The sequence below is a fragment of the Borostomias antarcticus genome, assembly GCF_949987555.1.
Source record: "Borostomias antarcticus genome assembly, chromosome: 10".
Classification (NCBI taxonomy): Eukaryota; Metazoa; Chordata; class Actinopteri; order Stomiiformes; family Stomiidae; genus Borostomias; species Borostomias antarcticus.
This window is the reverse complement of record NC_140243.1, coordinates 23441416-23454869: the sequence shown is the minus strand read 5'-3', so window position 1 is coordinate 23454869 and position 13454 is coordinate 23441416. Positions and strand designations below refer to the sequence as shown.

Here is a 13454-nt window from a genome sequence, read left to right as displayed (position 1 = left end):
GTCTAGTGCATAGGCTATCGCACGTCTGCTTGTGATAGTATGCACTGTTACAGTGTTACAGTGTTACAGTGTTACACTGTTACAGCCACAGTAGCTGTGTCCCGGTTTCCAGGTTTCCATGGCATCCGTGACCGTCCGCTCGTTCCGAATGGATCCCCGGCCAGCTGTAGTTGTGACGTCACGTCTCCAGGGCGACCGGGCCGACCGGGTCACGTGTCTGGTATAAAGGAGGAGGGCGGTCCCCCCGCTCGGTCACACTCTGCAGCATCTCACCCGCAAGGTAGGTGCGACTGACCTGGGGATCATTACACTATTCCTAAATTCACATTCTTATATGTTCACACAGTTTGTAAAATATATACGTTTTGCAGTGTTCTTTATTGAAACGACGCAGTTCTCCCTACACTAGTGTTAGTTATGAAGGCGGAAGAGAGGAAGGGAAGGATGTCCGTGGCCTTGGCCTTGTACATGTTGTGTAATAGCTGCGCCCATCTATTCATTAGTTATGAAAATATTACTTTAGTTTGATTATACTCCCAATTTAACGTGCGTGCCTCAATAAGAATTGTAAGGGCGCTAACGTTGTGCATAATTCACTTGACTCGGAGGCAGTTCAGCACGGAGGTAATGTGACACTCGGCTGGTGTTTTAGATGGTGCATTCAGCTAGTGAGCGGAAGAGGAGGCTGTGAGAAACTCAAAACAAAAATGCTACTCATACAACACAGATTGCATATGGTTTCACCTATAGTTAGCTTGGTATGTTGCTTTATCAGAAGAGCTGCAAATGACAACGTGTTGCTCGTTTACAGGAAATCATGGTACAGTACGTGGATCACGACCCACTCGTGATGAATTCTAGTCTTGAGTCATAGATGGAATTCTAGAATGTAGCGTTATAGTGATGTAACTCATGTAATGAGAAACCCATTTTTGCTCGTTTTGATCGATGATGCGTGACCAATGACAATTTTAGAGCCGATAGGAACTGCGCTGGTGATGGCCATACTCATTGTGTTGAATTGGCTCGTTTGAAACGGAAAAATAGAAACATGTTTCGGCTCGCAATAGAATTGATAAAGAGATGCGATCTGTCCTATAGCTGCCTTCATTCCGCCGTGATGAAGGTCGTATCCCCCGAGAAGGTCATTTTACAGCGAGGCCGAACTATTATGAATAACGTTACGTCACCGTAAAGCATCCTCCACTGTTACATCATTTGCCTGGTCTACGCAGAATATCAGAACTGATGGACACAAATTCCGTTGATAGAAAAATAATGTTGGAAGTATTACTATATGTTGTAAAACGATTGTAAACGAATTAAAGTTGTCAGATAATAGTCATGCATATGTGGAATTGGAAGTCAAAATGTTTCAATAGGTCCCTGAGATCATTCCGAACCCGAGAGCCTACGTGCCCAGCGTCACATTCACCTTCCGGCTGATTCAACTGCAGTGAAGTGCGTGGTGATGCTGCTGCGGTGGTTGCGAGATGATGAGTGTATTTCCTTTTGATTCAGACCTTCTGACTGCGTTAGTGTAGCTGGAAACTCGTCCTGTGACTCAACCCATTCCTCTTTTAAGGTTTAGTCTCCTCACTCAATGAGTTGCGTGCCCATTCTACGAATGCCCTTATGGTACGCTCTCTCCCCCTCACCTTTGAGGTTGCCATGGAGACAGCAGTCTCCACTTTCTTTTACCCTCATCGTGATGAATCAAGAATGTGATTCCCGCCGAGTCTTCCGGTTCCACTGCTCCAGACCAGACAACGCAGCCTAATAGACCTAGACAGCAGGTGAAGTCTGAGCCTAGGCTTACTGATGGGAGATGCTGTGTGTCTATGAGTGACTGGCTCTGCAGTAATGTGACAGTGGTCATGTGACCATAGAGCAATGAGGTGTATTAGATGATAGCCTCCTAGATGCAAAGACTTATTCTCTCCTGCCAGGGGCTGTCCTGCTACTGCAGTTGGCATATTGATAGTGAGATTGCAAATGTTTCGATAGAGTCTGCCGCACATAGATCGAACTCTGTTGTACAGAGATGGGGTGTGGCAGCTGTAGAGCACCTGAGCGGAAAAAATACACCTTCTGTCTTTGCCAATTAGCTCACCCTAGTGGAAAAATACTGAGCTGCCACAGATGACTTGCTCGGGAATGTAGACCTGGTAAGAGAAAAAGGGAGTGTCACGATGCACGTTTCTGCCGTCTCTCTCTCTCTCTACTTTCTATCTTTCTCTACCTGTGTCTCCCTGGTCTCTCTCACATCTACTCTCTCATATCTAGGCAGAAACATGTAAATGTACACACACCTAAGCCTGCTGATTGTCAAAATCTAGGCCCGGCCTATTCTTTATTCTCCCATATTAATCATCCATCCTGTTGCAAAAGTGCCATCCTGTGTCGTCGTCGTGGTGCTCTTGTATGTGGCAAATGGTGGGCATGACACAGCATTCCTCAAAATGGCTGCCAGTCACTGACCTCCACTGAGACTGGTGCTTGTTGCTGATCAGACTCACACACACTCTCCTCTGAGCTCAGTTTTTCCACTCTGTAAAAAAGTTGACAACTGCCCTTGACATTCGCCTATGATTTGTCATTCTGATTAAAATTACGATGTTACGATGACGTTACGATTCTAAAATTACGTTTATTAACACTCTGATGGAAGACCAGAAACACTGGTGGATCAATGCCCTTAGCTGCCACCCTGCAGTCTGTCTATTTGAGTCCCGTTGTCCTGAGTGTTTCTGCCTGAATGGGTGTCTGTGGCCCTGGGTGAGGCTGACCCAGTTAGTGCAGGCTGCTGCAGGCACCCTGGGCTGCCCAGCCCATCGCTGGTGTACGGTTGGGTATTGTAGGGTAGGTCGGAGTAGAAGGAGGAGGGGGTAACTAGGACAGGGCTCAGGAGGGGTGGGGGTGTCGCTGCACCCCACTGAGGAAGAACCCCATAGATCTCCTCTGATTAAGCAGTAGTACCTTGGAACAACCAACCCTAGGGCAGGCCTTGGCTAATAAAGTTGTAATAAATTAGCTATTGCGGTAGACTTTAGGCTATTAGCTCTGGACCTAGTAGCTAGGTTATTATCATTGGCATTGGCAAGTCTAATAGCATCTTGCTAAAAATGGTAGATGGAGAAAACAGATCAGAAAAAAGCACTCATCATGTCATGTATTACCAAAATGATGTGGCTGGATAGTATTGGGGAAGCGTGTAACCACTTGACTGCATGTTTGATTCTCTGCTTGAGAACAGTACTGCAGTACAGTAGAGTATTGAGTTAGAATCACAGACGGGGGTAGGCTGGATAACCAGGCCTGAACACAGTAGCCATCTGTCTCTGGCGCTCTCTAATAAGAGTCAGCACCATGCTGTTCCCTGACTGACCTAATATGTCTCAATCTGCTGCATCAGTGTGTGTGTGTGTGCATGCTAGTATATTAGCGTGTGTGCGCACCCACTGCATACACGATCTGCACAAGACATGCACTGATTGGTCCCTGAACAAAGGATTCTATTGGCCAGTCAGCCCACGGTGTCCCGGATTGTGATCAGGAGGGGGCGTGCGGAACCGTCAGCCAATTACAGACTTAGTGAATACAAATACAAAAGCAGGCCACATTCTCTACAGAAGATCACGGGACTGCAAAAACAGCCTTGTCTGGTCTAGCAAAAAAACAAAATGGCGTGGAGGTAGTGGCGTCCGGACCGGAGGTGAGTGGGAGGGAGGGACAATGTGAGCAGAATATAAAGGAGGGTGAGTGTGAGGGAGACATTTGAGAACATGATGCTGACATGGAGCTCTCTCTCTCTCTCCCTCTCTCTCTCTCCCCCTCCCTCCCAGGCAGCCAACATCATCCACAGTAGGGTCACCTTGCATGGTTGTCTGGCCACTGCAGGGAGAATGTAGAAAATGGCCACTCTGGCTTGAAAAGGACATTTCAAAGTTTTCATGAAAACCCTGGCATTTCTGAATATATTTCAGTAGTGAGTGATTAATTGTATAGAGCAGCAGGACCCCACTGGTGCAGTGACTGTATCTGAGGTGTGTGTGTGTGTGCGTGTGCGCGCGTGTGTGTGCGTGCGTGCGTGCGCGCGTGTTACTGGAGGACTCAGCCTGCCAGTTCAATTAGAGCACTCAATCCCGACGCAGTGCATTGTGGGGCCCTTTAAAAAGACTACAGGGCTGGGGAAATGGGCAGATTAGGATAAGCCAACTAGGTTAGCAGCAGTGCTAACACACACACAGGTACCAACACACACAAGTACCAACACACACAACCCAGATTAGGAGATTATCAAGTTGTCTAACCCTACAGCGGCACCCTAACAACTGCAGGGGCAATCCTGGGCGTCCTAAAACAGCCTGCTGGTGAGCTACTGTACCTGCGGCACGCACACAACAGATACGTCTAGGCCTAACACTGGAAAACAGGAGCCCACTGACTTAGAACAGTTACTAAGGTAACATCACTTGCCGTTTAATTCTACATGAAGAATGTGGCAGTTAGACTTTATCATACTAGTACCTAGTCTAGGTGATAGAACGTATGGCAGGAAAATATCTAGGGCGGCTGCATGTAGTGTCCAGCTTCGCCTCAGAGATGTGATTTCTGATGGTTGAGTTGGTTAAGAGTAGAGTATTGCACTAGGCTGGCAATTCCAAGGTTCTGGGTCCAAGGGCTAGGCTAATTACTGAATTCTGTAAAAATAAAAATAAAAGGTTTGGATTAATCTATAAAGTAATGTGAAATACCCCAGTTGCCATTAGAGAGGAACCAGAGCACACAAGGAAAACCCTTGGCCGGAACTCAGATCTGGTTGCCAGACAGAAATCCAATTAGTTTGCCAGCCTCCCATGTACAGTAGGTGACGTTAGATTGAACCCAACAATCATATTAGACCTAAATGTCACTTAAGAATAGAGTCACTCTTGGCTGCTGTAGGGAAAAAAATCATTCACCGGGTGCCAGCCAAACCTGATAAATTGGTAAAATAAAACCATTGTGTTTCTATTCAGGGTTCACTCTGCATAGTGCTGCTTCGATAGGCGCAAGGTTTGGCAGTTTTCTAGGCCAGAGGGTTTGCCCTCATCTGATGCTGACAGACAGACAACTAGTCCAGTGGACCTGCACTCTGTATGGAATGGATCAGATGAGTTCAGTTCGCTCGGTCGCTTGTTTGGGTTGGCTAATGGAGGACAGAAGAGTGGATTGCCTGTCACTATCAGCCCGTGTAGGTTAATCCACTAGGCTATGTTTGTGTCTAGGAGGCACTATGGACTATCTCTGTATCTATATAGTTACCTGAAAATGTTAGTAAGTCAACTATACTAGTATGTTGTTAGCTATGTAGGCTATATCATAGAAACACATTATTAAACACACAACATTAGATAACAACTGTTTAGTAGATAAGTCATTTTGTTATCTATAGTTCGGCTGCCACACCCTCAGTGTGAATTTTTCAAGATTCACTTCAAATCAAATCAAACTTTATTTGTATAGCACATTTCATACACAGAGGCAAGACAATGCGCTTTACAGAGAGTATATGACAAATATGAGTAGTATGTGACGAATAAACTGACTTTGACTTTGGTTCTGATGTGTACAAGGAGCCACTAGTTCTAGAACTTCTTGCCCAGTCATGGTGAGATGAGGAAGCTGGAGATTTCCGACTGTTGCATCAGTATTATAGTGTGTTGGGTAAGGGTGGAGTCTGCTTTGACGTGGTCAGTCTCTCACATAACCTAGTATGTGTGAGGGTTTGGTTTTGGGACCCAGGCGCAACAGGAAAGGAGGAGGCAAGGAACGGTAAAGCCCGGAGGGGCGATTTAATGAGATCAAAAAGGGGGATGTGGTAGTCGTACAGCCGATGGTCAGGCAGGAGCGTGGTAGTCGTACAGGCGATGGTCAGGCAGGAGCGGGGTTGTCGTACAGGCGATGGTCAGGCAGGAGCGGGGTTGTCGTACAGGCGATGGTCAGGCAGGAGCGGGGTTGTCGTACAGGCGATGTTCAGGCAGGAGCGGGGTTGTCGTACAGGCGATGGTCAGGCAGGAGCGTTGTCGTACAGGCGATGTTCAGGCAGGAGCGGGGTTGTCGTACAGGCGATGGTCAGGCAGGAGCGGGGTCGTACAGGCGGTGGTCAGGCAGGAGCGGGGTAATCGTACAGACGTGGGTCAGGCAGGAACTGGAGAGATGAGGAGGGGAGGCAGGGTGAGTGAGAGTAATCACAAACGGGAACGGGAAAAAACACTACAAAATACGGGTAAGGAGATTGTAGGCTTAGGCTATACTTTACCACAAGAGTATTATGGTAAGATCTGGCGATGAGTGGAGTGTAGACCAGGTTTTTGTAGAGGTTGAAGGTGATTGCAGAACGAGGGACAGGTGTGGTGATGATAATTGGGAACCGGTGAGTAGAGCCGCGCCAGCGTCATCGTCGGAGACGAGCGCGCCGTTCTTGTCTTTGCGCACGGGCCGATGTGCTGGGCATGTCGGGATCCGATTCTTCGTCACCGGAGAGGGAGGAGACTGCCGAGTCCGCGGAGCTGGCCGGAGACGGGGAACGCCCGGCAGTGGGGGGAAACTCCGGAGAGCCAGAGCGTTGTATGCCCGTGCTGATGCGACGTGCGGTAGAGCGCGTAGGACGCCCCGAGCGCGCAGCGGACCCAGAGGGGAGAGAGGGAGACGGTTGTGGAGGCGAGGGCATGCGAGCCGTAACAGTATGAAGTACAGCTATTAGCTGAGTAGGTGTAGCATCAAGAACACCATTCACACCCAACCTCCCCTAACATAAAATAACTACAGTAAGATTGGCCTATCCTAATATTAATTATTGATAACTAATAATATCACTGATCTGGCTTGATGATGATTACTGACCCTTTCTGTGTGTCTCACACTTCACACAGTTAAAATGAAAGTCTAGTTCAACTAGACTTATCCTGTCTTATTGTTCCAACTGTTCTACACTGCTCTCCAGTAGCAAGGAAGGAAGTACAGGAAGTGTCTCATATCTAACTGTCTTAGAGGTCTACTTCCTGTGTCCCGGCTGAACCTCTTCCTCCCCCTGTCCTGAGTTGTCCTTATATGGGAGGACAGGTCACATACTTGACTCTTGTCCAACTGATTCTTGTTCTACTCTCCGTCTCTCTCTCTCTCTCTTACATAAACATCCCACTCTCTTCGCACTCTCTCTCTCTATCTTTTTTTTTTTTTGCAAACCTCCAAACATGGCTCTACTATGATAACAGTCTAGCTCTGTAACAGCAGCACACATGCTGCAGCTTGCCCTCTGGATAAAGATGTAGGAATGCCAGTACTATACTGCTGAAGCCCTGGGGGTCTACAGTACACTGTGTTTATTGGTACACATTTGTTCATGTAGATGCAGGCTGTTTCAACCAAGACGGGGAGGCGTTCAGTATACAGCAGTAGTAGGCTGAGAGCCTAGCCAGTATTGATTGTGATTTGAACAAATCGTTTTCCATGATTCCTCTGTGATCACTATCACACTGTAAAGTGTGCTTAGCCCCAGGTACAGAACACTGTGCCTCCCAGCCAGGGAAGGCATGATGAATGTCTCCTTACCGAGGACATTATGAGAAGGAGGGCGTGTCCCTGCAGGTGGAGCGAGGCCGGGGACGGAGGGCATGGCCGCGCTAGCACAGTTAGTTTGAGCTTTGTGGTCTCCTGGGAACCCAGAGAGCTGGCTAATGTTGTCCGCCTTCCTGACTGGCCTATTGAATAGACTTGCACACAATACAGGCTCTCCTGAGCCAAACACACACACACACACACACACACACACACACACACACATACACACTGCAGCCAAGTCACACTCCTAGAGCTAGCACCAGGCCCCCCAGTCTTCCTCTTGCACTAGTAAGTGGCTTGGCGAAGCGTTGTTCGTTATGTTAGGTGAAATAGAGTGTGACACCACTCATTGCAGCTGAAGTAACGGCTTATTGCAGCAATATGATGTTATGTAAGACTGCAGTTTGATTTCCTCTCTGAACAGGATGGCATTCAAATTCAATCATCATGCTCGTCCTAATGTCGCTGTCCTTATGTTGTTGTTCTTTGCTGTTGCAGGTTTACTACTACAACCCCAACAACAGCAATTATGTCAGACCTCTGCGTTGGAATCAATGGGTAAGCAGCATTACTGTTATACAGACACACACACACACACACCATGAACATGCTCAAATACCACGCATGTTTCTTCACTTGCACAAACAGTAAACACACAGGCATTTCCACCAACGTCATGCACATGGAATTTACACACACACACACACACACACACACACACACACACACACACACACACACACACTATACTCTCACTCTCTCAAATACATGCACACATATCCTCTGGAGGTAGGATGTAGAAAACAAACTCTGTGGAATAGACTCAAACTCACTCATTACTAATTAATAACTCAATAGCTAACCATTACCAACACCTCACCCCCCTCACCCCATGCTTTCTCTCCCCTCCGCCCTGCAGATTTGGCCGTATCGGCCGCCTGGTTCTCAGGGCGTGCCTCGAGAAGGGCATCAAGGTCGTGGCCATCAACGACCCCTTCATTGACCTACAGTACATGGTGAGAACACACTGGCCCAACCCCCAGGCCGTCCCAACAATTAAACTGACCCTAGACCAGTTGTAAAGTCACACAGTAATCCGAAATTCTCACCATCATACTGACCCCTGGATCACTACTACCATTTCTCTATACTGACCCTAGACCTCTCATCTGCCCCCCAGGTCTATATGTTCAAGTATGACTCCACCCACGGCCGTTACAAGGGAGAGGTGAGCCAAGAGGACGGGAAGCTGATCGTTGACAGCCAGGAGATCTCAGTCTTCCAGTGGTGAGTGGGAGCGAGCTCCATGTTGATTCTACCTCTCCCCTCTCCTGTCTTCCCCCCTCCCCTTCTCGCCACCACTCTCTCCACCCCCCTGTCCTCCTCCCCTATTCTCTCCTCAGTGTTGGTTTAGTCCATTGAGGGCTGGGGCCTGTCGGGGCTGCAAGGACTCTAACAGTCAAAACACTGTTGGCTCCATGGTTAGGGCCGGACAGAAAGGGACAGGGGGAGGAAAAGAAGGGGGAGGGGGGGACCAGCACGTTTTGACCATCACTAATGCTTTGAAATAAAATGATCATGTCCTACCCCCACCCCCCTACCCCCAACTCTTCTTCCTCCCTCCATCCTCTCTCCAGTATGAAGCCTGCTGAGATCCCCTGGGGAAATTCTGGGGCCATGTATGTTGTGGAGTCCACCGGAGTCTTCCTCAGCGTGGACAAGGCCTCCGTAAGTACCCTGGCCTACAGGCACGGCGACAGGTAGCCAGAGAGACAGGCAGGCAGACAGAGAGATGGGCAGACAGACTGAAAGACAGGAAGTTGGAAGGACCTGAGTAACAAACAGGCAAAGACTAAACAGGCCGGCAGGCAGAAAGACAGACAGGGAGGCGGGCACACCTAACAGGCAGACTGGCAGAAAGACAGACAGGGAGGCGGGCACACCTAACAGGCAGACTGGCAGAAAGACAGACAGGGAGGCGGGCACACCTAACAGGCAGACTGGCAGAAAGACAGACAGGGAGGCGGGTACACCTAACAGGCAGACTGGCAGAAAGACAGACAGGGAGGCAGGTACACCTAACAGGCAGACTGGCAGAAGGACAGACAGGGAGGCGGGCACACCTAACAGGCAGACTGGCAGAAAGACAGACAGGGAGGCGGGTACACCTAACAGGCAGACTGGCAGAAAGACAGACAGGGAGGCGGGTACACCTAACAGGCAGACTGGCAGAAAGACAGACAGGGAGGCGGGTACACCTAACAGGCAGACTGGCAGAAGGACAGACAGGGAGGCGGGCACACCTAACAGGCAGACTGGCAGAAAGACAGACAGGGAGGCGGGCACACCTAACAGGCAGACTGGCAGAGACAGATGTCCAGGCAGGCCGACAGAGGGATGGACATGCACATAAGCGGGTACAGACGAGAGTCTATTCTAGTACAAGGCTGTGTGCACACTGCAGATATTTTATCTAGCGGATAAGTTACCCAGAGCGGATTTTGTGTTGAAAAAGAGAAGTGTATTTCGTTTCCATAACAACATTCTTGACTCTACCCAAGTTCGATACATTGTAGTCTACCTTAAGTTTTATCTTGTAACCAACCGTTACATTATTTACTTGCACTTCGCAACTTTTTGGCTTTTACTGTCCAAAAAAAAGTAGAAAGATTGCTCTGGCTGTAGCCTATTTAGAGGCTGAAGAGGAGAGAGTTGGTCGGACTCGATTATGGGTTCACGATATCCTCCGTGCTGCTATCCCACCTCCGTCATGATGGGTCGTCTGATGAAAATACGCTCCATGTCATAGCGGATTTCTCAAAAAGTTGAACTATTTTCAACTTCAGGAATCCTCTCTGGCCAGCGCACAGCGAAGCCCATTTCAATATCCGCCCACATTCTGATCTTTTCCCATAGCTTTGAATGGAAAATAAGCTGCCGAAATCCGCAGCGCATTTTCAAAATACCAATAGTGTGCCCAACTAGACATGCATTACATGCAACATCTGAGCTGATCTGATGGTTTTTGTGTGTGTTTTTTTATCAACAGAAATCACATAAAATCTCAATGCGAATTGTTTTTGTCTACCTTTCTGTTTCAGTCTCACATCCAGGGTGGAGCCAAGCGCGTGGTGGTGTCTGCCCCCTCCCCCGACGCCCCCATGTTCGTGATGGGCGTGAACGAGGACAAGTATGACCCCTCCAGCATGAACATCGTCAGGTATGATGGCCCTCGCCACCGTTGTGCAGATCCATGTTTCATTGCCTGTTCCAAAGCATACTTGGAACACAATGAGGTGCTGACTGATTAGTACAATACCTTACGACTAAAGAAAACTTGGCACACTCTTTTTGGATTTTGGACCATGGAGTATTTTAATGGTGATGTATTGAGTCCAGTAGTGGTTGGTACTGTAGTGATTGTTTATGGTAACCCACAGCAACGCCTCCTGCACCACCAACTGCCTGGCACCATTGGCCAAGGTCATTCATGACAACTTTGGCATCGAGGAGGCTCTCATGGTAAGACCATCCGTCTTTCTGTCCACCTGCCTGACTGTTTACATGTTTATTTGTTGTCTCTCTGTCTAACTGCCTGCAGGTTAACCTGTCTGTCTGTTAAACCCATCTGCCCTCTCCTCCCCCAGACCACAGTCCATGCCTACACGGCCACCCAGAAGACAGTAGATGGGCCTTCTGCCAAGGCCTGGCGTGATGGGCGCGGAGCACACCAGAACATCATCCCTGCCTCCACCGGCGCTGCCAAGGCAGTGGGAAAGGTCATCCCCGAGCTCAACGGGTCAGTACCCTGCATGCACTGAGAACTGCTCAGCCATTTAGAATAGTACACAATGAAATCCAATACAGGTGTTGCACACAGTCCGATTATGTGATGGGGGGGGTGGGTGGATTGAGTACCAAACACACACACACACACACACACACACAGGTAAAAGTCACTTTAATTGAGGGGAAAGTTTAGGTTATCAGTTGGGTTATGCTCACATGTGACCTCCCTTCCTGTGAGACAGGAAGCTGACTGGCATGGCGTTCCGTGTCCCTGTGGCCGACGTCTCCGTGGTAGACTTGACCTGCCGCCTGTCCCGGCCTGCCAGCTATGCCGCAATCAAAGATGCTGTCAAGAAGGCTGCCCATGGACCAATGAAGGGGATTCTGGGATACACAGAGGACTCTGTGAGTTGACCCACCTGTTACTATGACAAGAGGCTAGACAGTTTCACTGTCCATAACCGTTTCAAGTACGAGATGCCTCTGAGAATATAGAAATAATAGATAGAAAATGAACATAATGACGGTGGACTGCCCAGTCTTAAAGAAGAAAATAATGGTATCAAATCAAACTTCTTTTGTATAACACATTTCATATACAGAGGCAACACAATGTGCTTTACAGAGAGTAATGGAGGGATGGACATAGATCCTACCCCTACAACCAGTATGTTTTTACTGCAGTCTGTCAGATCTGGTGGATCTCATCGTTTGCCCCTTCCCCCCCCCAGGTGGTTTCCTCTGACTTCATTGGAGACACCCACTCCTCCATCTTTGATGCTGGCGCTGGCATCTCCCTCAACGACAACTTCGTCAAACTCATTTCCTGGTCAGTTCCTTCCTACAGTCTCATTGGTCCATCTCTTCAAAAGATCATCCTTGCATCCCAGTGTTCCATCTTTGTCCCACCACTGACCCCTCCTCTCTCACGGTTCTCTTCCCCAGGTATGACAACGAGTTTGGCTACAGCCACCGCGTAGCTGACCTGTTGCTGTACATGCATTCCAAGGAGTAACTTCTTGTCTGGCCCACGCTGCAAGAGCAGACACCTGGAAAGGGACCACTCCCATTCTGTTTTACACACACAACCCAACTGTCCTCACCCATATAGTTAAGCCAAGGTGTCTCACCCTAGCACCACCTGCCCCACACCCCTACTCTCTACCAGGCTTTCTAGTGTCTAGTTAGTAGGAGGGAAATGTTTATTTTTCCTTTACAAAGAGAGCATTTGTGTCTGTATTCCACCTGAGCATTGTTGTGGTAGTCTTCATACTGGATGTTGCCGTGTACTATTGGTGTTTAACAACTACAGTCCTGGAGTAAGGAGAGAAAAACAAACTACTGTAACTCAGCTAAAATAATGAGTAAACTTGAAAAACCTTCAAGGCGGGTGTGTGTTTTTTGTTTCTGAGGTTTTCTGGGGTTTACGGTTTTATATGTAGGTTGTGTGTGTGCATTACTATCATATCATGAGGGGTTTTATATGTAGGTTGTGTGTGTGCATTACTATCATATCATGAGGGGTTTTATATGTAGGTTGTGTGTGCATTACTATCATATCATGAGGGGTTTTATATGTAGGTTGTGTGTGTGCATTACTATCATATCATGAGGGGTTTTATATGTAGGTTGTGTGTGTGCATTACTATCATATCATGAGGGGTTTTATATGTAGGTTGTGTGTGTGCATTACTATCATATCATGAGGGGTTTTATATGTAGGTTGTGTGTGTGCATTACTATCATATCATGAGGGGTTTTATATGTAGGTTGTTTGTGTGCATTACTATCATATCATGAGGGGTTTTATATGTAGGTTGTGTGTGTGCATTACTATCATATCATGAGGGGTTTTATATGTAGGTAGTGTGTGTGCATTACTATCATATGAGGCGAAGACTAGAACCAGAGAGGATGAAGAGTAATACTATGCGGTAGAACTATGATCATAGGCCTTGATATTGTATGAAAGACAATCCAAACTGAACTCAATGGCAGCACTAAACAGGTGGGCTACCTACTGTATAACTAACTGATGTCACCCATGACATGGATGGAAA

At 47.9% G+C, this 13454-nt stretch overlaps 1 protein-coding gene across 1 annotated transcript; it reads left to right on the top strand.

Annotated features, from left to right (window-relative positions):
- The first annotated feature begins 239 nt into the window (after window positions 1-239).
- gapdhs (glyceraldehyde-3-phosphate dehydrogenase, spermatogenic) lies at window positions 240-12736 on the top strand. The gene is made up of 11 exons (XM_084443784.1): window positions 240-280; window positions 8104-8163; window positions 8525-8621; window positions 8786-8892; window positions 9243-9333; window positions 10707-10825; window positions 11046-11127; window positions 11253-11404; window positions 11637-11799; window positions 12126-12223; window positions 12340-12736. Exons 2-11 carry the CDS (start codon window positions 8135-8137, stop codon window positions 12407-12409), a joined length of 1008 nt encoding a protein of 335 aa, XP_084299910.1. The 5' UTR covers window positions 240-280; window positions 8104-8134; the 3' UTR covers window positions 12410-12736.
- The last annotated feature ends 718 nt before the right edge of the window (window positions 12737-13454 follow it).

Coding starts and splice junctions, on each gene's coding strand:
- gapdhs (XM_084443784.1), top strand. CDS start 8,135: ATGTCAGACCTCTGCGTTGGAATCAATGG. Junction 8,164..8,524: donor CTCTGCGTTGGAATCAATGG/GTAAGCAGCATT, acceptor TCCGCCCTGCAG/ATTTGGCCGTATCGGCCGCC. Junction 10,826..11,045: donor TCCAGCATGAACATCGTCAG/GTATGATGGCCC, acceptor GGTAACCCACAG/CAACGCCTCCTGCACCACCA.